This window comes from Perognathus longimembris, chromosome 2 (genome assembly GCF_023159225.1).
Source record: "Perognathus longimembris pacificus isolate PPM17 chromosome 2, ASM2315922v1, whole genome shotgun sequence".
Classification (NCBI taxonomy): Eukaryota; Metazoa; Chordata; class Mammalia; order Rodentia; family Heteromyidae; genus Perognathus; species Perognathus longimembris.
The window spans coordinates 102916211-102941097 of record NC_063162.1 but is presented as its reverse complement, the minus strand read 5'-3'; the positions used below and the strand labels follow the sequence as shown (position 1 = coordinate 102941097).

Genomic DNA, 24887 nt, shown 5'->3' with positions numbered 1-24887 from the left:
TTATATTCAAGTACTTTTTTCTTTTGTAGAGTGGAAAAACATCACTTTTATTATATGTAGGTCCCATTGCCTTCTGGATCTAATCCATTTCATACATTTTCAAAGTCTTTATTCTTTACTTTTGCGTACATTATCCCATTTCTTCACCTTTAGTTTCTCTACTAAATTGAAATCACGAACACCTATCATATGACAAATTTCCTGCCCACTTTTATTATTCTAGGTAGCATGTTTAAAAGTTATGTTCATTGTTAGTCTGCAGAATATCACTAAACTTGTTTTCTATTGTCAAAGTAGACATATTCTATTTAGATTTTTCAGCATCAATGCAAATACACAAAGATTATTTGTACTAGCACACTTAACTGACTGGCCTGCCTGCCTCCCTTCCCCTTCCCTCCCTCCCTCCCTCCCTCCCTCCCTCCTTTCTTCCCTTCCTCCCTCCCTCCCTCCCTTCTTCCCTTCCTCCCTTCTTCCCTTCCCTTCCTTCCACTGGAGTCCACTATAAATATTGGGAGTTGCTTAAGACTCAATTTCAGCCCCTCTTCTCCTGAATTTTAGTTATTTCCTGGTTTTAAATGCCATCTTGATCTTGTTATCCTCCTGTCTCAGCCGTTTGAGGAAATTTTAAAAATATAAACATATCAACCAATTTTTAAAGCAATTGTTAGGGCTTGTTTGTTGTGCCTATAACTGAGGCTTGAACTCAGTACCAGAGTGCTGCCCCTTAACCTTTTTGCTTACTTGATTGTGACCTCCACTTAACCTTCTTGGTAGTTTATTAGAGATAAGCATATCATGGACTTTCCTGCCTGGGCTAGCTCCAAACCACAATCCAAAGATCTCAACCTCCCGAGTAGCTAGGATTACAGCATGAGCTACTGGTCCTTGCAGTTAGGTTGTTTTTCTAAAGTAATTTTAATAAATACAGGCAATAGACATCCTTGTATCTTAATAGATATTCCTACTTTTATGTATAGCCAGTTTATCAGTATTACATCTTAAATTTTAATCAGGAAATTGTATGTCTATTATCTATTTATGGATGTATATAGAGACATGAACATTAAACAGGTATGTTTGAACTTGTCTAAATTGCACTGAAAATTTGATTTTATTCCTAACCATTAGCTATTCCAAAATAGCAAAGTTATGCCCATACTCTTTAGTAACATAGTACACAGTTTCATGAAAATCCTTGATAAATCTTTCTACTTTGACCATGATTTATAAATGTTGTTGTAATAATAGCATTGTAGATTGTTGCTAAAACTGCTCATTCCCGTGTAATTTTTAAAGGACTTTTTTATTCCTTTTTAAAACTGCTGGAGATTGAAATGGATCCTCACAAATATGAGGCAAGCACGCAGTGATACTTGTTTGTGCTGTTACTGGAGCCTGTACTCAGGGCCTGGGTGCTCTCCCTTTTGCTCAAGACTGGTGCTGTTCGACTTGAGTCATGGCTCCACTTCTGACTCTTTGATGGTTTGTTGGAGAGAGTCTCATAGACGTCCCTGCGTGCTGTGGCTTTGGATTGTGATCTCAGATCTCAGCCTTCTGAGTAGCTAGGATTGTAGTCATGAGCCACTCGCACTCAGTGACTGGATACTTTTAATAATGAAACAAATAATTCATCAATAGGAAAATTGTTGTTATAGTACATTTATAAAAAGAAATAAATTGTCAGTGACTGGATACTTTTAATAATGAAACAATTCATCGGTAGGAAAACTTAAGTTATAGTACATTTATAAAATGACATAAATTGTTGCCAAGAATAAGGTACATATGTGTTAACATTCAGAAATGATAGTAAGTTGTGGTATAGTCCAGTTTTAAAAATTGTGCAGGTATATTTTTGCATACAAATAAAATTTTTAGAGTACGATAAACTGGCATTGATGTAGGAATGTTCTGGGGTTGGATGATAACTTTTGCCTTCTTACTTATCCTTGTGTTTAAATTTTATACATGAGTATTAATTTCTTAACTAAGAAATATTCCATAGCATAGACATTAGGTGAATATTAGTTTTCAGACTATTCAGATTTTGTTAGAAATTGTAATCTCCTTTAGTATCACTTAAAACCTCAGTTATGGGTTCTAGCAAGCTGTGTCTCACAAAAGCAGCTTTTTTTAGAGCTAACCTGGGAAATTGTGAAGGAGGGACCATCTGCTAAAAAAATTACAAGTTTTTTATGCTGCTAGCCTTAGGGTCAGTTAGAGTATAACATGATGTCAGAATGCATTGATAATGGAAATACTACTACATTCAAAGAGAAAACTGGATAAAAAAAAAGATCATGAAACAAAAATCAAGTATTGTAAAATATGGGGGCAGAACCAATCATTTTGTTGTCTTATGTCAAGAGCAGAGATTAGTTGAAAGTAAGTTGACCTTATATTTGCTCCCTCCAAAGTTGATCAATAAGAAATTAGACAAAGTAGGACTCAAGAAGTTTGGTATGAGTAAAGAAATTGGAAAGTGATATACATAAAATTCTAGGGTATGGAGTTTTGTTACTCTCAGTGATTTGTCAGTTACCAGCAGTTAACTGCTATTAGACCAGAATTACAGGTCTACTGCAGGCTGCTGCTTGTACTTTTTAAGGCACAAATCCTAGTTTAGTGTGAAGGTCCCCGTCTACTCATTTATGGACATTTCCAAAGCTCTATTTTATCTCAGTTCACTGTAAACGTAAATATAGTTTTGAACACTGAAATGAATGTTCTACACTCAAGGTCTATATAGATTCAGTACCTTTAGTCCTGCTTAAATCATTTTCTACCACTTCTCAAGTGCCCAAGTGTTCCCTGTACCACTGGATATAATATATAAAGTTCAGTCTCAGAAAATTACATTAAAATGCTTTTACCATCTTTAAGTAGTTGTACACAGGAGTTGCCATTCAACAAAGCACTTTATGAGGACAATGCATCGGGTCAATGTCACCCCTTTCAACATTCTCGCCCATCCTCCAACCAACCCCTTCCCTCACTAGAAATTTTATAGGATATGCTTTATATTTTGACTGCATTCTTCCCCCTTTTCTTCATTCATTACTGGAAAATTACTTTGAACTTGGAACAGGACAATTTTCCTATTAAACAAAAAGTTTTTGTTAGGATACAGAATCTAGATAGGATATTCATTATCCACAATCTACTATGAATACATATTGTATTTTTATTGCCAATGTATTAACATAAGTACTTAATAATTTAAAAATTATTAACAAAACAATAACCAATGATTAAAATGGAATTCTCATTGATGGAACTTTTTCCCCCCCAGACCAGAATCCGTAGAAGCTAGCCCTGTGGTAGTTGAGAAATCCAACAGTTATCCCCACCAGTTATATACCAGCAGCTCACATCATTCACACAGTTACATTGGTTTGCCCTATGCGGTAAGTGTCAAACATTTCTCTGGAAGGATTTCTTTTTTTGTTGTTGTTTAAGTTAGAGGTTTAAGTAAAGTGTTGTGGAATTGTGCTTAAAACTGGATACTTAAAAAAGTTATTTCAAATCTAAGCAATTAGTTATATAATTTTTAAAGTAACTATATTGTTAAAGGATTACAATTTATAAAAGACACACCCCAGAGGCCTATTTTGTTTATGCTGATATTACACTTTTTGTTGTTGTTGTTGTTGTTGTTTTTGGTGCCAGTCATGGGGCTTGAACTCAGGGCCTGGGTGCTGTCCCTGAGCTTCTTTTGTTCAAGGCTAAAGCTTTGCTACTTGCACCACAGCTCTACTTCCAGCTTTTTTTTGGTAGTTTAGTGGATACAAGAATGGATATACATGGATATAAAAGTGGATATAAGTGGATATAGGCTTTCCTGACTGGGCTGGCCTTAAACTGTGATCCTCAGATCTTAGCCTCCTGAGTAGCTGGGATTACAAGCAGGCATGAGGCTGCCTAGCTGATGTTATACTTTTTTATCTTCAATAAAAAGACTGGATGTGGTGGGCTAGGAATGTGGCTTAGTGGTAGAGTGCATGCCTAGCATTCATGAGGCCCTGTTTGTTTCCTTGGCACAACATAAACAAACAAAAAAAGACTGGATGTGTAAGGTTTTTTGTTCTCTCTACCTTAGTTCTAAATTATGTAGTAGTATATAGTAAATTTATAGCTCTTTATTGAGCATTTAACTATACGCCAGGCTTTAAGTGTCAGTAAATATTTTATCTCAATGCTTGAAAACAATTTCATAAAATAATCATCTGTTTCATAGCTGAGAATATGAAAGCTTATGTAAGTTAATTTTAAATATTTCATATAGTCTACAGTGGCTATCCTCTGTCGTTTTCATTTTTAGCCTCTGTATTTTTGAGTATCTTCATTTTATTTTTTACCATTTGTTTTCACATCATGCTTCTGTATCTTTTTTTATTTTCTGGTGCCACTATTGGTGCTTGAACTCAGGGCCTGGGCACAGTCTCTTGGCCTTTTCGCTCAAAGCTAGCTAGTCCTCTACCACTTGAGCCAGAGCTCCACTTCTGGCTTTTTTTTCCTGATTAATTAGAGGTGACGGTCTCATGGACTTTACTGCCTGGGCTGGCTTTGAACTGAGAGCCTCAGATCTCAGGCTCCTGAGTAGCTAGGACTAGTACAGGAATGAGCTACCAGCACTTTGCCTCCTGTTTTATCTTGAAAGCAAACCTTTTATGTCACCAAAGGACTGCAAAGATAGTTTCTGACTTGGAGAGGTTGGAGCATTTACAGACGTAATTATTTTTTCACTTAACACTGGTCTAATAATATGGTTCCATCAAGTCATTATTTTAAAGGTATTGAAGAAATAATAGGCTAGCATCATGTTTTCTTAAGTATTCAGATTAAGGGTGCAATTTATTAAAATGCTTAGGTAATGCCATTGAAATTAACATAGTGCTGTTTTTGTGTCCCATTATCCAGGACCATAATTATGGTGCTCGTCCTCCTCCAACACCTCCAGCTTCCCCTCCTCCATCAGTTCTTATTAGCAAAAATGAAGTAGGCATATTTACCACTCCTAATTTTGATGAAACTTCCAGTGCTACTACAATCAGCACATCTGAGGATGGCAGTTACGGTACCGATGTGACCAGGTGCATATGTGGTTTTACACATGATGATGGATACATGATCTGTTGTGACAAATGCAGGTAAAATATTTTGCACCGTTAATATTTTTAATTTCTAATCTTGATAATTTAAAAAATATAGCATCACTTTTAAAGGAATTAATTCCTTTTTAAAGTGGGACCTCTACTGTCAATATAATCTATTTTGTTTCTTAAAAAAAATCACCCTATTGAAAAAAGCTAAGAGTTTATTAGAACGCTGCAGTGTGAAGTAATAGGATCATCTCTTTTTGCATTTAGTTCAGTAGTAAGTATATATATATATATATATATAAAACAATAGAAAAGATATAAATTGAGTTCTCTTAATTTCTTTTAGAGTTATTTGTACAGTGCAATCTACTGTTATTTTCCAGTTTGGGGGAATTAAACATTTGATTGATGTTTGTTTGACCTGACTCTCTTACCTCCTTTTGACTTGAACCTTGCAGCACTCTGGAGTCTTCTTGAACCAGAACCACAGTCTCCCCTCCCCCAACCCTGGTTCAACCACCAAGAAAGGCCTCCTCCCCTAGAGAAGGTGTGATTGGGACAGAAAGTGGGGTTCTTTCTTTCTCTTTCCTTTCTTTGTTTCTTTTTCTATTTTTTCTTTTTATTTTGGGGGAGGGGGAAGGGGAGGATGGAGAGGGAACACTAGGATTTCAACCTTAAAAGTTACTGAGTCAATCCCTTGCAGAGGGTTGGGAGTATAGAATGTGTAAGTAGCACACAGGAAAGAATGTTTGGTAGCTTTTTGCAGAATTTCCTGGGTCTAGTTCTTATGGTATAGCATAGCTCCACTAATTTGATCAAAAGTAGTATGGCTTATATCCTTCTGTATTTGAATGTAAGTATAAAAATATATCTACTGTGGTACCTTTCAAGTTTAAAAATAAATTCTTAATACCTGTGACACATATCATGACAATAAGTAATTACCTCAAAATTTATTCAGGAGGTAAATCTAAAAGAGAACTTCAATGACATTATTTTCCTTAGATTAGAAATGGTCATCTTATTATAGCCAATCATATAAATAAAAGAGCTTTCTTTTAACTGATCAAATGTGGTTAATTACATAGCATTTGGCAAATGTTTTTATCTTAATACATAATCATAAGGAATGTTTTTCTTTTGATCCAGTTATAAGAACTTATATATAATATGTAGTCTCTGTTAGAGAATAGTGAAATTATCTTTAGGATTTTTTTAGATCCATATGATTTACCCATTCTGGTTTAAAGGAGCACTTTGTAGTCTTTGAATTATTCAAGGTATTTGCTTCTCAATGACTATTCTTGTTTCAATTTCTCAATATCTGTTGCTTCCTTCTCCTACACTTCTGTTGCTCAGCCTTAGTATGATGCTAAGCTTAATCCTTCTTCCTTAATTTACATTGCCTCTTTAAATTTTTTCAGTATTCCTACTGCCCATATTCCTCCAGTATTGACATCTATTGTCTGCATGACATTATTTCTCCTTAAATTGGACATGTTATTCTAATACTCCTTGTCATTTGCCCTGTCTTTTTTTGCACCTTTATATCTATTTTTTAATATGTATTTTCTATTACATACTTTCACATTCTCTGACTTCTTGCTCCAATATTCTCTGTTGAGAAGTGAAGAACAACATATTTGCAGCTTAATAGTATTATATTTGAGTGGTTAATTAGGTAAGGAATAGCTAACACTTTTGGAAATGAGCATATGTATCGATTTTAGACAACTGATATTTTGGCAGTAGAATTCAATAATAAGGAACTGGGCACCCAGGGCTCACACCTGTAATCCTAGCTACTCAGAAGGCTAAGATCTGGAGAATTGCAGCCAAGCAAGAAAAGTCTTTGAGACTCCATCTCCAAAATAACCAGAACAAAGCTGGGCTGGAGGTGTGGCTCAAGTGGTAGAGCACCAGCTGAACAACAAGCCAAGGAAATTTTGAGGCCTGGAGTTCAAACCCTGGCACCGCCTTTCCTCTCCCTTCAAAAAGTACTAAGATGTTTCCATGTGTTTGATTAAAAGTAATTAAGGTTAGCCAGGTGCTGGTGGCTCATGTAATCCCTAAGCTACTCATGAGGCCCAAGATCTAAGGATTAGAGTTGGAAACCAGCCCAGATAGGAAAGTCTGTGAAACTCTTATCTCTAATTAACCACCAAAAAAAAAACCAACCAACCAAACCCCCCATCCCCCCCAAGTGGAGCTATGGCTCAAGCATTAGAGTGCTTGAACACAAAAGCTCAAGCAGTCCCTGAATTCAAGCCCCAGGATTGGCACCAAAAAAAGTAATTAGGTTTAATTTTGGTTTCTATGGAATGCCTCTTCTATTCAATGACATTTTTATGACATTTACCATTTTTATAGTTCTGTCAATTTTTAAGTCTGAAATGTTGGAAAAGCCTCGAGGTCTTGCCTTTGGTTTTCTTAGCTGTTTTCATTCAGTTCTATTTGCCTCCAAAATTCTTAAATGTTCACAGAGAAAGCAACCAGTTTTACCCTTTCTGATTTTACAACATGAACAGTCCTTTTTGTATATATTGATCACCTTCTGATATCTGTTAAATGATAACCTTTTTTTCCTGTTTCACAAAATGAGATTTTCTTTATGTCCATTATTCTCCAGGGTGCTTTTCCCATAAACTCCACGTAGTGTGGACATATTCTGGTTTCTAATAGTATAACCTTTACCTTTTACAATTAAGATCTTTGTTTTAGAGGTTTATTTTAAATTTTCTGTGTGGTTTGTACATCTAAAAATTATATCTTCTAAGGATATATGTCATAGCACCTTTTAGAGTGCTAAGCTCAAAATAGGAGCTTGTTAAGCGATAATTAAATGGAGTGCCAAATTTTAATTTAAGGATGCTCTTAATGTTTTATATGTTCTGTTGTTTGTGTTTTTTCCTTTTTAAGTGTTTGGCAACATATTGACTGCATGGGGATTGACAGGCAGCATATTCCTGATACATATCTATGTGAACGTTGTCAGCCTAGGTAAGTTGCCCATACCTGATAAGATTGCTAGTGATTTTACTGAGAAAATGAACATAGATTATTTTAGATGTTAACATTTACATTTTCATTTTTATTAGTACTTTTATATTCTGATATCGATGGAATCAGGAAGAATTTTTTCATTGACAATGTGTCATGGCTTACTTTGTTAGATTTTATTAGTGATCTAGTAAATGTGCATTTGAGTATTGGAGTCAATATTGGCGCATCATTGAAGTATCATTTTTTCCATTGAAATACACCATGGTAAATAGTCATTGAAACTCTCCGTTAGTTATATACAGAGTTTGGTGTGTCTCTCATTTCTCTTATAGTATGTGAAGTTTATCACCCCACTTTTTTGTTTTAAAACCTTTTTTTTCCCTTTATGTGGTACTGTAGTTTAAGGGCCTTGTGCTAGCTGGGTAGGTGCTGCAGCACTTGAGCCACACCTTCAGCCCATTTGTTTTTGTTTTGGAAGGATATTTGGTCTGTTTCTTCTTTTTGGGCTACTATAAATGAAGCTGCTATGAACATTCTTGTAAATGTTTTTATGTGAACCTAGGTGTTTTGTTTTTTCTTCTGGGATTCATATCCAAAAGTGTGATGGCTCAGTTTTATGAGAGTTGTCAACCTTTTTTCCAGAATATACATACCATTTTACATTCTTACCAGAAACATGAGTAGTCCAGTTTTTTAAGAATTGCTGGAGCTGGTTGTGGTGGTGTGTGCCAGAAACTCCAGATAATAGGGATGCAGATGTAGGAACATCAAAATCTTTGACCAACCTGGGCAAAGCTAGCAAGAGATTCTATCTGAAAAAATAAAAAAAGATGAGCTCGGCTCAAATGTTGGGCATTGCAAGACGCTGAGGTCAATCCCCAGTATGTTTATAATCACCTCATATAAGTGGTAGTGAGCAAGGTATATCTGAATAAGTATGCCTTCCATCTTTATTCCTTTTACTCTATAAGTAACGTTAGCTTGCTCTGTTATATGCAAATACATACCTACGTATTTGTATTATCCTCCTTAGGTAAGGAGAAGCATTTTATAGTTGTTGCTACATTTTTTTTCTTTAAATGTATGCTGAAGATGAGTTCATAGTAGGATAGAGAAATGATTTCTCTCTATAACTTTAAGGTATTCTTTTCATATGTTATGATTTATTCAGCCAATCCTTTTGGATGGACATTTATCTTGTTATTGCTAATAGAAGTGGCTTTAACTATAAAAGGATGCTTGTGTATGTGAAGTTTTGTCAGTTATTTCCCAGTTCCTTTCAGTAGGAGCTGTACAATTTTGAATTCCAATTTTAAATGTCTGTTATTTGTAAAGAATAAACATGCTTACTTTCCCCACCAAAATACAGTATTTGGCAGACTTGGGTTTGCCATCTTAATTGAGAAATAATTTGTTAGTCTTAAATTTCTTTTGGAGATTTTTCTGTTTCTGGTTTTACTTTATGAAAGCTATTAACTTTTTTCAAATGACTTCAGTAACAATTGGTTAAAATTGACCATTATAATTATTAGAAAGGTAGTTGAGAGAAATCTGCTTTTCATTCTGTGATAATCCTCAGATAATCATTACGTCCTAGTAGCCTCTAAGGCATGCTTGTTACTGAGTTGTAGAGGTTTTAGTTTAGAGGCCTTATTTTCTCATTTAATAATCTAATTTTTGGCCCGAGTGAATACATACACAAAAAAAGCTGAGAAGAAATGTAATAGAATTACTAAGGATGATATAACACGTGGATAGAGGCTATGGGAGGTTAATGGAATATTTTATCTTGGCTAAATAGCAAGACTGTCTCAAAAAAGTAAAAATATTTTGAGGACTAATTCATAATTGTATTACTTAAATTAACTTGCTATTTGAACTCATTGTTAGTATCAAGTTTGTTTTTTTCAGATTCTTTGCTTTAAATATTGAATTAGAAAATAATGTACTCATTTCCTAAGCAAAAAATTATTTCCAAAGCAGAAACAAATGGTTATCACTTAACTGGCATCCATTCCTATATTACTATATCATGGCTAGACTATAAGGCAAGAGATATTGCATATACATTATGCTGTTGATTAAAGAAATTGGAAAGTTTGTCAGATTGAAAACATCTGGCTCCTATCTAGGTTTATGAAAGTTGGATAAATAACATTACTATTTTAATGTAGGAGTTTGGATAAAGAGAGGGCGGTGCTACTACAACGCCGGAAAAGGGAAAATATGTCAGGTAAGTAAAAAGGACCTATACTAAATTAAAACTAGTGTGAGGAAGAAGTTCATATTTTTAGAGCTAACTTTATTGATGAATCTTGATGGTACAACTTGTAATTTGAGGTACAGATTCTAAATACCCTGTTACATGGATTATAGTATAAAAATACTATTTTATTCTTGCAATCCAGGAGAAAAAAATCATTGATAATTTTCCTATATAGCTAGCTTATGGTTTATATTTTTATTTTATTGTCAAGGTGATGTAGTGAGTACATTTCTTGTCAAACTTGTTATCTACTCCCTCATTTCTCTCCTACTTTCCCTCCCAACATCCTCCCCTGCCAAGTTGTATAGTTAATTTCCAGTGTATTGTCTTGTATCACTGTTGAATTGTTTATTTTTTGGCATTGTTTATTTATGCCAGTATTTGGGCTTGAACTGAGGGCCTCACTCTTGGTTGGCTTTTTTACTCAAGGTTGGCACTCTACCACGTGAGCCACACCTCTAGGTCCATCTTTTTGCTATTTAACTGCAGAGAAGTCAGATTTTTCTATCCAGGCTAGCTTTGAACTTCAACACTTCAATATCTTAGCCTCTTGAGTAGCTAAGATTATATTGCCACCAGTGCCTGTCAGCAGCCTATTATTCTAAACAAGTAAAACATATTCTTCAGAAAGATAGTAATCCATTCATTATATCATACATATTATTTTTCCTTTTTTTTTTAGGAACAGCATTTTCTAAATTCTGTCTGACATTTTCACTTTGGCTTAAAACACAACTGGTTTTGGTTTTTTGGTTTTTTTTTTCCTTGGCCAGTACTGGGGCTGAACTCAGGGCCTGAGCACTGTCCCTGGCTTCTTTTTGCTCAAGGCCAGCTGCCACTTGAGCCACAGCGCCACTTCTGGCCTTTTCTATATATGTGGTGTTGAGGAATTGAACCTAGGGCTTCATGTATAAGAGGCAAGCACTCTTGCCACTAGGCCATATTCCCAGCCCCACAAGTGGTTTTTAATAACCATACTTTATTTAAATCCTTATTTTTTGGACATTTTTTTTTTTTTACAAAAAGTACTCTGAATGAAATCCTCTTGATTGAGGTTTTTGTATCCTTGCTATTTTATGTTTATCTAGATTCTTACCAATTGGGATAACTAGTTCAAAGGATGTGTATAAATATGCTTCCCTTAATAGGGAATTTTGCATGCCACCTGGCAAGTGCTAGCTAGTTCCCATTTCTCATAGCCGTATATAGACTTGGATACATTTGTACATTAATGTATGAGAAATGACTTTTGCACGTAAATGTGTCTTACTCTGAGTAAAGCAAGTGAAAAAAAGGTGTTAATTCTTGAGAACAATTGAGATAATAATCCTAGGCCATGAGGAATGCTGTTTTACTTTAGTGTTTCAAAAGGAAGTAGTAAATGTATAATTTTGTTTTGCATTGAAGATGGTGATACTAGTGCAACTGAGAGTGGTGATGAAGTTCCTGTGGAATTATATACTGCATTTCAGCATACTCCAACTTCAATTACCTTAACTGCTTCAAGAGTCTCCAAGGTTAATGACAAAAGAAGGAAAAAAAGTGGTGAAAAAGAACAAAACTTTTCAAAATGTAAAAAAGTACGTTTTTGCTTTTTATTAGTTGAGTAGATAAGACAGATAAGGATCTGGATTTTAGAAGGCAAGACAGTGAAATTGAATGGAAGAACTGGAAGGATCTAACAAGTCAATAAAAATTTTAAATGAACTTACTTTAAAATTTTAATGTGTGTTAATGGTTGAAGTAGAATAAAGTAGAATAAACTATAAATTCCTTTGAAACCACCATTCTAATGAGTCTAGTGATAGAATGTAAAACCTTATGTGAACAAGCTGCTGTTTTAGGAAAGAAAAATAATAGTTCTAACATTTTAATAACTCATTAGTAGATAAAGGATATAACTACTTGTAGCTGTTCTCCTTTTGAGTAATATTGCATCATTTGAATAAGGCTTCCTAGTTACTGAATTGCTTACCAGACAGCGTTCTTTTCACCTAAATTTGTTAAATTATCTCTAGAATCCTTTTTCAGCGAACTTTCAGTAAGTTGTCATTTTTGTTTGCAATTTCTCAGCAACATACAATAAGATTATACGTTATTAATATTTTTCTATCACAGTATTCTACTATAATCATTTCATGTTTAGATTTGTTGATACACACAAATTCCATTAGGATCTAATTGCTTCAGTGGCAGATCAGTAGCCTTTATCATATAGCCTATGTGTGTAGTAGGCTATGCTTTGTTGGTTTGAGTACATTGTATGATGTTTGCAAAAGGACAAAATAGTTCAATAACACATTTTTCATAATGTATCCCTGTCAAGCAATGTGTGAGTATATTTGCCAGTGGATGTTTTTGTTATATACAATTTTAAAAAGACTTTGCACGGATTATATTGCTATTATAGAGTGAAATTATACCTAGGTATAAAAATCAAGACTTCAAAATAAAGCCTTTTAACTTGATTTAGTAGACAACACATTAACTTTTAAATGCACTTTTCATTTTCTAATTTCATTTCCCTATTTAAAATCAGCTTGGCTATCTAGTGATCTTCACTTGTATGTCTATATCCTTTTTTGTTACTTTTCTTCTACTTAAGTTTTATCCAATCTGGACAACTCACTGTTACCAAGTTTTACCTTTCCTTTCTAGCCATATTTGCTTATGCTGTTTCTTTCACCATTTGAAGGATTCTCTTTTACTTTTATCTTTTAAACTACTATATTAAGACTCAAGTACTACTTCAGAGAAATTTGCTTTTCTCCATTTGATCTTGCTTTTGCATTCTGTCATAGCATTTGAGCTTTTATTCCAGCAGCTAACCACATATTGCTTTATTATTTTCCTCATCTTTGATTGTAATTTACAGAGATTGTTATGTGCTTCTTACAAGTTAGTAACTTACGTATAGGTATTGATTTACCTTTTGTGTATGCCTTAAAATTATTTTATTGTATAAAAGTTACTTGGAAACTTGAATCTTGTATATTTCTGTTTTACATCATTTGGTTTAATAAAACAGTTTGTTCATTTTCTCTGGCTGGAATGACTTGTGGGTATTCAAAATGAATAAACCCTAGGTCTTGATTGTGTCGTAATTATTTCAGAATATTGTTGTGTATTTAAAAGGGAATAGACTTTCTCAGAAATTAAAAATGATTCAGAATTTAGAGGGGGAGGTAAAAATCCAGAAACAGCTTAAACAGTACCTTGTTTGCCTTGTTGTTTATAGTGAAGTAGTATACTTTTGCTTTTTATTCAGCCTAACCTTAGAGCTAATTGTTGAAAATGTGAATGTTAGTCATTAAGTCTAGACAGATGACAGTTTTGTAATAGTCAGAAAATCCTTTAAGGTATTATAGATAATTTACCAATACTTGGCACAAAGTATTAACATTAATAAGACAATGAAATTAAAACATTGATTGTGACTGTTTTAGTTCATAATTGTCAGCATATGTTATTTATGTATTCTCCTATTATGGGTTGAGTATCCCCATTTGGAAAGCCTGAAATACTCCAGAAATGGTCCTCAAAAGCTTTCAGGTTTTGGATTATCAGAATAGTGACCCTGAACTTTCAAGGTGCAGTTTATGCACATATTCCTAAAAAAAAAAAAACTTTATAAAAATTACAGTTAGTCTAGAAAACATTTGGACTCAAGCATTTTTGATAAGGAATCAGTCTATACAATTTTCTTTCATTGTTTCTACTTTACACCAGACTTACCTTTCTTGACCATCTACTCTTTTTTTATGTGTGTCTCATAGACTTGTAAGGCATCTTTAGTCTTTGACATCCAGATTTAGTCTCAACTGATTTTTTCCTTTGAAATTACTTTTTCCTCTTTTTGCTGCTATAAATCTGGTCTAACCCCCACATCTTTGTAGAAATACAGTATTTTCTCATCTTTCTTTTCTCTTTATCCTCTTCACTCTGCATTTGGTTATCAGATTTCCTATAAATATTATTTCCATATCCTTTCTTTTCCTTCTATCAATTCTTCATAGTGAAGAGCAATGCAGTATTTAATTCAGAATAATGAAATCTTTTTAAAAAAATCACACTGCTTTTCAGTAAGTGAAAGTAGTAGCATATTGTTTGAAGTTGGCATAATTTCTTCATGTTTCTTGCTTCCTCACATGGTTCTTCATACTCTACGGATCATATTTCTTTCACTTTCTTTAAAGTTCATTTGATTACATGTATTCCCCGAATTCCACCTAGCTTGTTCCCATGTTTTACATAAACGTTTGTTGCTTTTTAAAGCTCTTTACCCTCTAACATATCTGCACACCAATCTGGCACTTAAATATATTTCAATGTGTATTGTTATCTCCAGGCTTATGTTTATTAGTCTCTAAATACAGTTGACACTTTTGGGAATAGGAATTTGGTCTTAATTCATTCAGGACTTGGCATATTAAGGGGGTTGTATCTCCATAAATATTTAATTGAATAAACACAGCTGTTTCCTTCAGTGTTTTTTACTTAAGCCCAATTAGAAGTTCAAATATAATATTACCCCATATCTCCTCACTATTTTTCTATTATTTTTCCAATTCTTAATCATAAATATTTTTATTGCTATATTTTTATACATGAAAACACAAGTTGTATATATTGTGTCCCATGTATTATTTGATACATGTGTAAGTCTTATAATGTTTGAATCATGTTGAACATACTTACATCAAACATTTCTTTGTTTTGAAAAGTTAAAAGGTCTAATACTCCCCCCCCCAAAGTTTAGCCTTCTTTTGTATAGTACATGATTGGACAGGGTGCAACTTTTTGTATAGTGAATAATTTATATATGTTCAGAACTTGGTTATAAATTGAGCACTTAGAACACTGGAAGTTTTTGACAGCATCATATTTTACATATGTGACACTTGATATTCCAAATAGTCTGCATTATATTTGCAAAAGAATAATTTCTTAGTTGATAACTTCATTTACCTCAATATTTCTCTAGTTTTTGCTTGATTGGTTATTACCAATTCTCTTTTTTTGTTATATGATTTCACTTCAGTGAAGAGCCACAGTGAACCAAATAATTCTTATCTGTCAATTATTTCCATTAAAACAACAACAACAACATCACTAACTCATAATTCCATGCTTATTTTAGGCCTTTCGTGAAGGATCTAGGAAGTCATCAAGAGTTAAGGTAAATGAATACATTTAAGGCATTATTGTTGATAATCACTTATATTTAGAAACTCAAACATGGCTACTAGTATGTTCTCTTCATTGTTATTATCCTTATAAGAAAAGGGAAGTTATATGAGGTAACAAACAGTGCAAGAAATGTGTCCAATGCCTAACGTATGAACTGTAACCTCTCTGTACATCAGTTTGATAATAAAAATTTGAAAAAAAAAGCCAAAATATTAAAAAAAAAAGAAAAGGGAAGTTAGGATTCTAGTTGGATCAATACACAATTCTTGTGTATCAACAGTTAAAACATTAAAGGGGCGGAGTGCCATTGGATTACACACATAATCCTAGGTATTAAAAAGACTGATATTCAGAAAGTCACTGAAGCTAACCAAGGCAAAAAAAAAATCCATGAGACTCCCATCCCTATCAAAAGCTGGGCTGAAAGCATGGTACAAGTGGTTGTGTGCCAGTCTTGAGTCAGCAAGCCAAGCAAATGGGAGGCCCTGAGTTCATGCCCCAGTACCAGTGAGAGACCAAAAAATATTAAGGTGGAAAACTTATAGAAATACTTCCAATATATTAACTAGAATTTCATTTATCACTGCAATTTCTTGTCTGCAGTACTACCTTATATTAGTATACTATACATGTAAGTGCAGAATCACATTTTAATTTGCTCTTCTGCACAGCTGGAATTCTTACAGGATGGTCGTGTACTCCTACAATCCTAACACTCCATCTGTAATCCCAGCACTTGGAAGTCTGAGGCAGGAGAAACATTTAAGTTCGAGGTCACCGTGGGCTACATAGCAAGACTTTGTCACCAAAATACAAAACAACAAAAAAGACACACAGTAGACTGACCATGTAAATATAAACTAACTACACGTATCTTGAATTAATTAGATGAGCTCTTTAACTAGATGCATAATTTCTCAGATAAGCAAGGCTCTCCACATCTGACACTTCTAAAACAGATTTTTACTGGGTCACAGAGGTAACTATATGGTGGTGTTAATAACTTTGGGGCAATAAAAGGTAAATTTTTTAATTGTCAAGTTTAATATTAGAGGATGTAAGGATTGTTTTTACTTATTTTCTCCATATAGTATAAAACAATACTGGGTCACATTCCTGGAAAACAAACATTCAGCATATTAAACGATAATTCTTAGTCTTGTAATTCCTTCTTAAAATGTTAATATGTGGTGCCATTCACCATACTAACAAGTGAAATTTCATAAAATGTTATTTATATTTTGAAGTTGGAGATTTTAGATGAATTAATGGAATTTTCTAACAAAGAGACCCAAAACTTTTTTTTCAGTCCTGGGGCTTGAACTCAGGGCCTGAGTGATGTCCCTCAGCTTCTTTTGTTCAAAGATACAGCTCTACAGCTATTATGATTCTAGTTATTCCTTTCTCATTCAAGCACTTGAGTACCAGGATGAATGTGAAAGCTGCCTCTTTTACTTAGCTGAAAACGGTTTCATTATATAAAGACCTCAATAGGGATCTAAACTTAGAAAAAATAAAAATTTCAACATCCTAAAATGTTTTTAACTTCAAAAATAATTCTGTAAAATCATTACAACCCTAATAAGTAATTCTCTAGCAAATTTTATATGGGCCAAGAGATACAGTTCTGTTAAAGACATACCAGCTCAGAAATTTTTCTTAGGTTTCCTAAAACTAATAATTTTAAAAGTGAACAGATTCTCTCAGTAGAGGAAAATTTTAGCATAATCTAGTACCTTGTAAAATGTTTTTATTAAAGTCACTATTGTAATGTGAAATACATACAAAGTTATTTATTAGAACAGTAAGCTTATTCCCTTCAAATAGATCAATTGCTTATCGTTTATTGTTGCCTGTACTGGGGTTTGAGCTTGGCCGCATAATTTGCCCAGCTTTTTTGATTACCATATGAGCCAACCCTTCAGCCTGGATTTTTGCTAGTTAATTGTAGTCGGGAGTCTTGTCTTTTCTGGCTGGGCCTTCAACTATGATCCTCTGGATCTCATACTCGTTAGTAGTTAAGATTACAAGTGTGACCCACCAGCACCCCACTGGTTGTCATTCATATGGTGAATACATTGATAGTCAATTTGAGTCAAACAAGATAAAGATCTTTATAGATTCTGTCATTAAGATTTAAGTCTGCACATATATAAGTAAATTAGTTGATAGCATTTGTAATGAAATTCGTCACATAGAGGATTATAATAGATCTTACAATTATACTGATAATAAAGTATAGGTCGTAAAATGTTAAATTTGTATATCAGAAATAAATTTACTTTTTATACAGTATGTGTAGTTCATACAATAATTACAGATATATTCTTTTTTTTTTTTTTTTTTTTGGCCAGTCCTGGGCCTTGGACTCAGGGCCTGAGCACTGTCCCTGGCTTCTTCCCGCTCAAGGCTAGCACTCTGCCACTTGAGCCACAGCGCCGCTTCTGGCCGTTTTCTGTATATGTGGTGCTGGGGAATCGAACCTAGAGCCTCATGTATCCGAGGCAGGCATTCTTGCCACTAGGCTATATCCCCAGCCCTACAGATATATTCTAGTTAGAATTGTGACATCATAGTTTCACTAATCTGATTTTTGAACCAAGGTTTGAATATTTGCAATTTTATTGCTGTCCTTAAACTACCATAGTGATTGTTTTTATATATAAATTACTATTTATATGTGTATATAAGTACTTGTTAAAATAGTAACCTTTATTTTCCCTTGGTTGTAGGGTTCAGCTCCAGAAATTGATCCTTCATCTGATGGTTCAAATTTTGGATGGGAGACAAAAATCAAAGCATGGATGGATCGCTATGAAGAGGCAAATAATAACCAGTATAGTGAGGGAGTTCAGAGGGAGGCACAAAGAATAGCTTTGAGATTAGGCAATGTAAATGACAAAAAAGAGATGAATAAATCAGAATTGAATACTAACAATTTACTCTTCAAGCCTCCTGTAGAGGTAAATATATCATTTGTAAAAAAATTATTAGCAAAACTTTTTATACTGTGTCTTCTGCTAGACTAAAAGCAAATATAACCTATCACTTACTTTGATTCTATTAGAGCCATATACAAAAGAATAAAAAAATCCTGAAATCTGCCAAAGATTTGCCTCCTGATGCTCTCATCATTGAGTACAGAGGGAAGTTTATGCTAAGAGAACAATTTGAAGCAAATGGATATTTCTTTAAAAGGTATGTTCGTTTATTTTTTTGTTTTCTGTAGCTAAATATTGAGCTTAAAAATATACTTTACTTAGATAGTGTGATCATGTTTTTCCCTTGTGATCAATGTTTAAAAGTATAATGTGATAATCAGTGGCAATACCTTCTGGACTTTTTGTTACCAAAAACAAAATGCAAAGACACATTTTTTTTTTTTTTTTGGCCAGTCCTGGGGCTTGGACTCTGGGCCTGAGCACTGTCCCTGGCTTCTTTTCGCTCAAGGCTAGCACTCTGCCACTTGAGCCACAGCGCCACTTCTGGCCATTTTCTGTATATGTGGTGCTGGGGAATTGAACCCAGGGCCTCATGTATATGAGGCAGGCACTCTTGCCACTAGGCCATATCCCCAGCCCGCAAAGACACATTTCTTAGTATCTTGCCCATCTCTGTGTCTTGCTGAAAACCTTAATGTAATCCATTTAAAGATAAAAGCAATACAGCTTGGATTATGTTAGGAAAGATTACGAAGAATCTTTCAATCTAGGCCTACTGCTAATTATGATTGCTAGAACCTTGAAAAGACCATATATAACCAGGCAGTCAACTGCTCCTCCCCCTTTTTTAACCTTTACACCTTTGACAGTGTTAGAACAAATCCTTGTTCTTATATTATTGCCACCACTTTCCACTCCTACTGTTTGGTGTTGGAGTGTAGAGGTCTCTTCTGTGGGCTGTGGAGAACTGATAGGATCCTCTTATTAGCTAGCTCTCCTCTGAGGAAGTATTTCTTATCTTTGCAGTTATAACAATGCCATTGTATGCATGTCCTACAATTAGAAGCAGTCTTTGTTTATAACTTGAGTGTTAAATCTATTAAAAATATATAAATTCTTTTCCTATTGTATAAGAAAGAAATTTGATCCAAAATGGTATAAATCAAGTGGTTTTAAATGCACCAGAGAACATGCACTCTGAAAGCACAAAATTATCCTTCTTTGAAGGTAATGAGTTACTCTCTTGCTCTCTAAAGAATTTCTACCTTATGGTGCCTTTAGCTTATATAAGGTAGATAAAAAAAATTCATGAGCATAAGGTAGCATAAGATTTCTGAAACTGGAATATATATTCAAATTTTCACTTCACTGTTTAATGCAAATTTTAAAGCAATTTCTCAAACTCTCAAGCTTATTTTTACCCCTTTACCTCAGAATAACAAAAGGGATTGTTATACTAAATTATTAATAGTTTGTTTTTTTGTTTGTAGACCATACCCTTTTGTTTTATTCTACTCTAAATTTCATGGGCTAGAAATGTGTGTTGATGCAAGGACTTTTGGGAATGAGGCTCGATTCATCAGACGTTCTTGTACACCAAATGCAGAGGTACACTTATTGAAATATTTTGAAAGGGGTACTGGGGAGCTGAGTATTTATACAATCTGAGCATCAAGTATATATTTAGTAGTTGAAAAACACTTTACAAGCTTAGTGCCAGTGGCTCATGCCTGTAAACCTAGCTGTTTAAAAAGCTGATATCTGAGGATTCCAGTCTGAGGCCAGCCCAGGCAGGAAGGTTTGTGAGACTTATCCAATTAACCACCAAAATTCTGGAGGTGGATCTATGGTTCAAGCAGTAGAGCACTAGTCTTGAGTAAAAATACTCAGGGACAACACTCAGACCGAGTTCCAAGCCCCAGGACTGGTACAAATAATTTACTTTTCAATTGTTGATTCATTTTATTTTGCTCAGCATCTTTGTTGTAAAAACTTGTGTGATCCTGTCTATGATGTCTTAGTTAACATCCTGCAGAAATCAAGTTCCTTTTAACATATAATACTGGACTCATTGAAGCTGTATTTGTGAATGAAGTATGTACTATGATTTCCACCCCGCCCCCCTTGGTATGGGTTTTGAACTCAGGAACTTGTCCTCAAATGGCACTCTACTACTTACTTGAACCACATCCCACCTTGGCTATTTTGCGAACTTTATTTTGAAGTCTAGTTGACTTTTCTGACTACGCTAAACTCTCAACTGTGCACAATTCTTTGTATCTCAACCTCCTGAGTAGCCAGGATTATATGCATGAGCCACCAATGAATGCCCAGTTAGTTACATGCTATGATTTTTTTTTATCAAACTAAAATACATTTTTATAAGTTTTTGTAATACATTTTTAAATAAAAGCATTCTGGGTAGAATGTAAAATTCACTTTTCTGCATGTCTAACATTTTAACTTTATATAATGCTTTAGCTAAGCATATGAGGATTTGAATTCAGACTTAGTGAATTTTTAGTGACTTAGGCACTTAGTCTTCTCAGTGATTTAACGGTTTTACTACTTGCCTTGGTTGTTGGGTTTTTGTTTTTTTTTTGCAAAACTACACTATACAGAAATAAAGCATCATAAACTTATTGTTGTACTGCATTAAACTCAAGATGTTACGTGTATAATACTCCAATTTCAGAGATGCTAGAAACTGAAGAAATATGCATCTTTAAACTGATAAAAATAGGTTTTCTTTCTTTTTTGGATGCCACATGGTAGGCTGGAGTGGGGGGAGTTGCAATGGACAAGAACATATGTTTGATAAACTTTTTCACATGATAACTGCTGCTATATTATTTTAAGGCTTGCAGTTAATGATAATTCCCAAGTTGTGTGTTTGCTAAATACTTAACGAATAGTTTTCCCAGCTATAGGATTAGCTATTTCTGAAAACATAATGTAATTTATAGGAATGTAAATTTATTCTTTTTAACAGGTGAGGCATGAAATAGAAGATGGAACCATACATCTTTACATTTATTCTATACAAAATATTCCAAAGGGTACTGAAATTACTATTGCATTTGATTTTGACTATGGGAATTGGTAAGTTCTGGTCTATTTTAAATAGTTCTAATGATTTCATAGTAACTTAAGTATTGTCTTTATTTTTATGGCAGTTTATCATGAGTCAGGTAAATCAACTGAAAATAAATGTTGACTAATAGTTTCCATTGTGTAATTATTGCTTATTTTCTAATTATTTTCTTTTTATTATTGTAATATTACATGTTCAAGTGAGCCATAAGTGTGGGAATTTTTTCTTTTACATTTTAGGGGATAGTTTTAGTTATATATTTTATTTGGCTTATCACTATGAATGAATAATTTCACTTTTGCTTCTTAGAATATATTGTACCAAACTTGCTTTGCAATGTAATTAAAGCATTGTTTGAGATCCAGCAAAGAAGCTATGCACTATTGTTCTGAAACATTTGGAAAAACTAAATCTTAACTCTGTAAATAAAATCTTTGCTTTAAATTTGTAAAAAATATAAAGCTCGTTCATTATAACTTCAGGGTGTGGATGGGATTGGTAAAGATCAGGGAGGGAGGCCATTACTCAAGATGCATCTTACTCATAATCTGACTTGTTGAAATGAAACTCCTTTATATAACCCTTAAAGATTTTTGTTTTTAATCCTATTCAGTTGGGCACCAGTGGCTCATGCTTGTCATCCTAGCAACTCAGGAGGCAGATCTGGGGATCATTGTTTTAAGCCCACCTGGGCAGGAAAGTCCGTGAGACTCTTATCTCCAATTGACTACTCTAAAAAGCAGGAAGTGAAGCTGGTAGAGTGATAGAGTGCTAGTCTTTGAGTACAAAAAGGCAGGAACAGTGACCAGGCCCTGAGTACAAGCCCCAGGACTGGCAAAAGAAAAATAAAAATCCTGTTCATGAATTTCCTAAATAAACAAACACAGGCCTGTGGCTCAGTGGTGGAGCATCTACCTAGCATGTGTAAGGCCCTAGGTTTCATCCCAAATACTCCCCCTGCTTCACCCAAAATACAGATGGGAGGTAGGGGTGGCTCAGGCCATAGTCCCACAATTTGGGAGGCAGAAGCAGATGAATTGAGAGCAAGCCTTTAAAAAATCCATTTTGAAGCCTCCTTAGTAGCCAGGTTGCAGCACTCTCTTCTTTTACTAACTGCTACCTTTAATTTGGTACATTTATTATAAATCATTTTACTGTCACATTCATGTCAAAAATAGTATCTAGGATTTTGTGTGTGTTTACACGTGTGGTTTTTTTCTTTTATAAAAGTTATTTTAGACAGGTGCCATTGGCTCATGCTTGTAAACCCTAGCTGCTTAGGATGCTGAGATCTGAGAATCACAGTTCAAAGCCAACTTGGGCAGTACAGTCCATGCCACTTCTATCCACAGTTAAACACCAATAAGCTGGAAGTGTATCTGTAGCTTGAATGGTAGAGTGCTAATCTTGCTCAGGTACAGGCCCTAAGTTTAAGCCCCAGGAATATAGTACATATCAAAAAAAAAAGTTTACTATCTTAGTAATATATTTTATACTACTTGTATTTATCCTACATTCAACTTTTCTCATTTTTTTCATTACACATGTTGAAACTACACTGTTAGAGCTCTGGTTCATTTATTTTCTTTGCTGTTGACATTTATCTATTCCATTATAGATACACCTTTATTATTACAAAGGAAAGCTGTAGCTTTTGGGTTATGTCTCCATGTGTACACATTCTCTTCAGGGTAGAGACCTAGAAATAGAATTGTTCACTTTTTGAGAGATAGAGGTCAATTACTGGTTCCCAGGATATATTCCCAAGCAATTCGTTCATTGTTCTAAATCTATACTGTAAACCTTTAAAATTTTATTCTAGTCCAAGGAAAATGTTATTTTTGTGGAGTTTGTGTGTGTATTGAGTACTGAGCCCAGGGCCTCGGGCATTTTAGGCAAGCACTCTGCCACTGAGCTGCATTCCTACCCTATTTAAGAAATTTGTCAGGCTGGGCACTGGTGGCTCTTACCTGTCATCTGAGTTAACTTAGGAGGCTGAGATCTGAAGATCATGGTTCAAAGCTAGCCCAAGTAAGAACACCCATGAGACTCTCATCTCTGATTAACCACCAGAAAAATGGAAATGGCACCGTGGCTCAAAGGGGTAAAGCACTAGCTTTGACCAAAAAAACAGCTGAGACACAGCGCCCAGACCCTAAGGTTTCAGACCACATGACCACCCTTCCCCCCCCCCCCAAAAAAAAGGAAATTTGTCTGGCATACTTTTTAACTATTGTTTTGGGGATTGGGTGTTTGGTTTTGTTGTTGGGTTTGTTTTTTTTTTTTTGCCAGTTCTGGGCCTTGAACTCGGTCTGAGCACTGTCCCTGGCTTCTTTTTGCTCAAGGCTAAGCACTCTGCCACTTCAGCCACAGTGCCACTTCTAGCCATTTTCTATATATCTGGTGCTGAGGAATTGAACCCAACCAAGGCTTTATGTTTATGAGGCAAGTGTTGCCACTAGGCCATATTCCCAGCCTTGTTTTTTAAAGACAGGTTCTTGCTGTGTGGCCAGGCTGAACTTGAATTTTTGATCTTCTTACCTTAGCCTGCTAATTGGCTGTGATTATAGGCTAATTTATCTGCTTTCGAACTCTAGTTTTATTATTAGCTATGTAACCTTAGGCCAGTATTTTTTTTCATTTCTTTGAGCCTTATTTTAACATTTTAATGAGGTAACATGTAAACTGTTAAATTTCTTGGCAAAGAGTAACTTTTTAAATGAACGTAAGTTGTTGCTATCACTACTTGATGTTCTGCAATCCTAAAAGCAAACCTTTATAGTCATACAGGCCCAAACTTTAATCCTACTTGTAGAATCTCAGAAATACTAATTATTGGTGTGAAAATGAGAGATAGCTATTCATTCTTCCATTAAAAGAAGCCTGTTTACCTTCTGTACATCACCTTCAAAATATTAAAAAGAAATATTTATTAATCTCTTAAAGCATAATACAAACTAAGGTTTGGTATTTGTTAAATTTAGCTTGTGTGTGTGTGTTTCAGTCCTGGGGCTTGAACTCAGGGCCTAGGTGCTGTCCCTGACCTTTTTTTTTGTAAAAGGCTAGTGCTCTACCATTTGAATCACAGCTCCATTCTGGCTTTTTGGTAGTTAATTGCAGATAAATGGCTCATGGGCTTTCCTGCCCAAGCTGGCTTCAAACTGTGATCCTCAGATCTCATCAGCCTCCTGAGTAGCTAGGATTACAGGTGTGAGCCACCAGCGCCTAGCTAAATCTAGCATTTTTGTTTAGGTAGTTTATTACAACTCATAGACCACTGAAGTAAT

At 34.6% G+C, this 24887-nt stretch overlaps 1 protein-coding gene across 5 annotated transcripts in view; it reads left to right on the top strand.

Moving 5' to 3' along the window:
• Positions 1-24887, top strand: part of Kmt2e (lysine methyltransferase 2E (inactive)) — a 78228-nt gene that overhangs the window by 31725 nt on the left and 21616 nt on the right. For 4 of the 5 annotated variants that reach the window (XM_048339829.1, XM_048339830.1, XM_048339827.1 and 1 more), the window contains 10 exons: positions 3296-3410; positions 4924-5153; positions 8025-8105; positions 10283-10341; positions 11782-11954; positions 15515-15553; positions 18297-18527; positions 18632-18762; positions 19997-20114; positions 21499-21608. In XM_048339829.1, the coding sequence (XP_048195786.1) occupies positions 3296-3410; positions 4924-5153; positions 8025-8105; positions 10283-10341; positions 11782-11954; positions 15515-15553; positions 18297-18527; positions 18632-18762; positions 19997-20114; positions 21499-21608 (1287 nt within the window). Of the gene's footprint in view, positions 1-3295; positions 3411-4923; positions 5154-7037; positions 7076-8024; positions 8106-10282; positions 10342-11781; positions 11955-15514; positions 15554-18296; positions 18528-18631; positions 18763-19996; positions 20115-21498; positions 21609-24887 lie in introns of those variants that run through there. The other variant, XM_048339831.1, reaches the window with a different exon arrangement.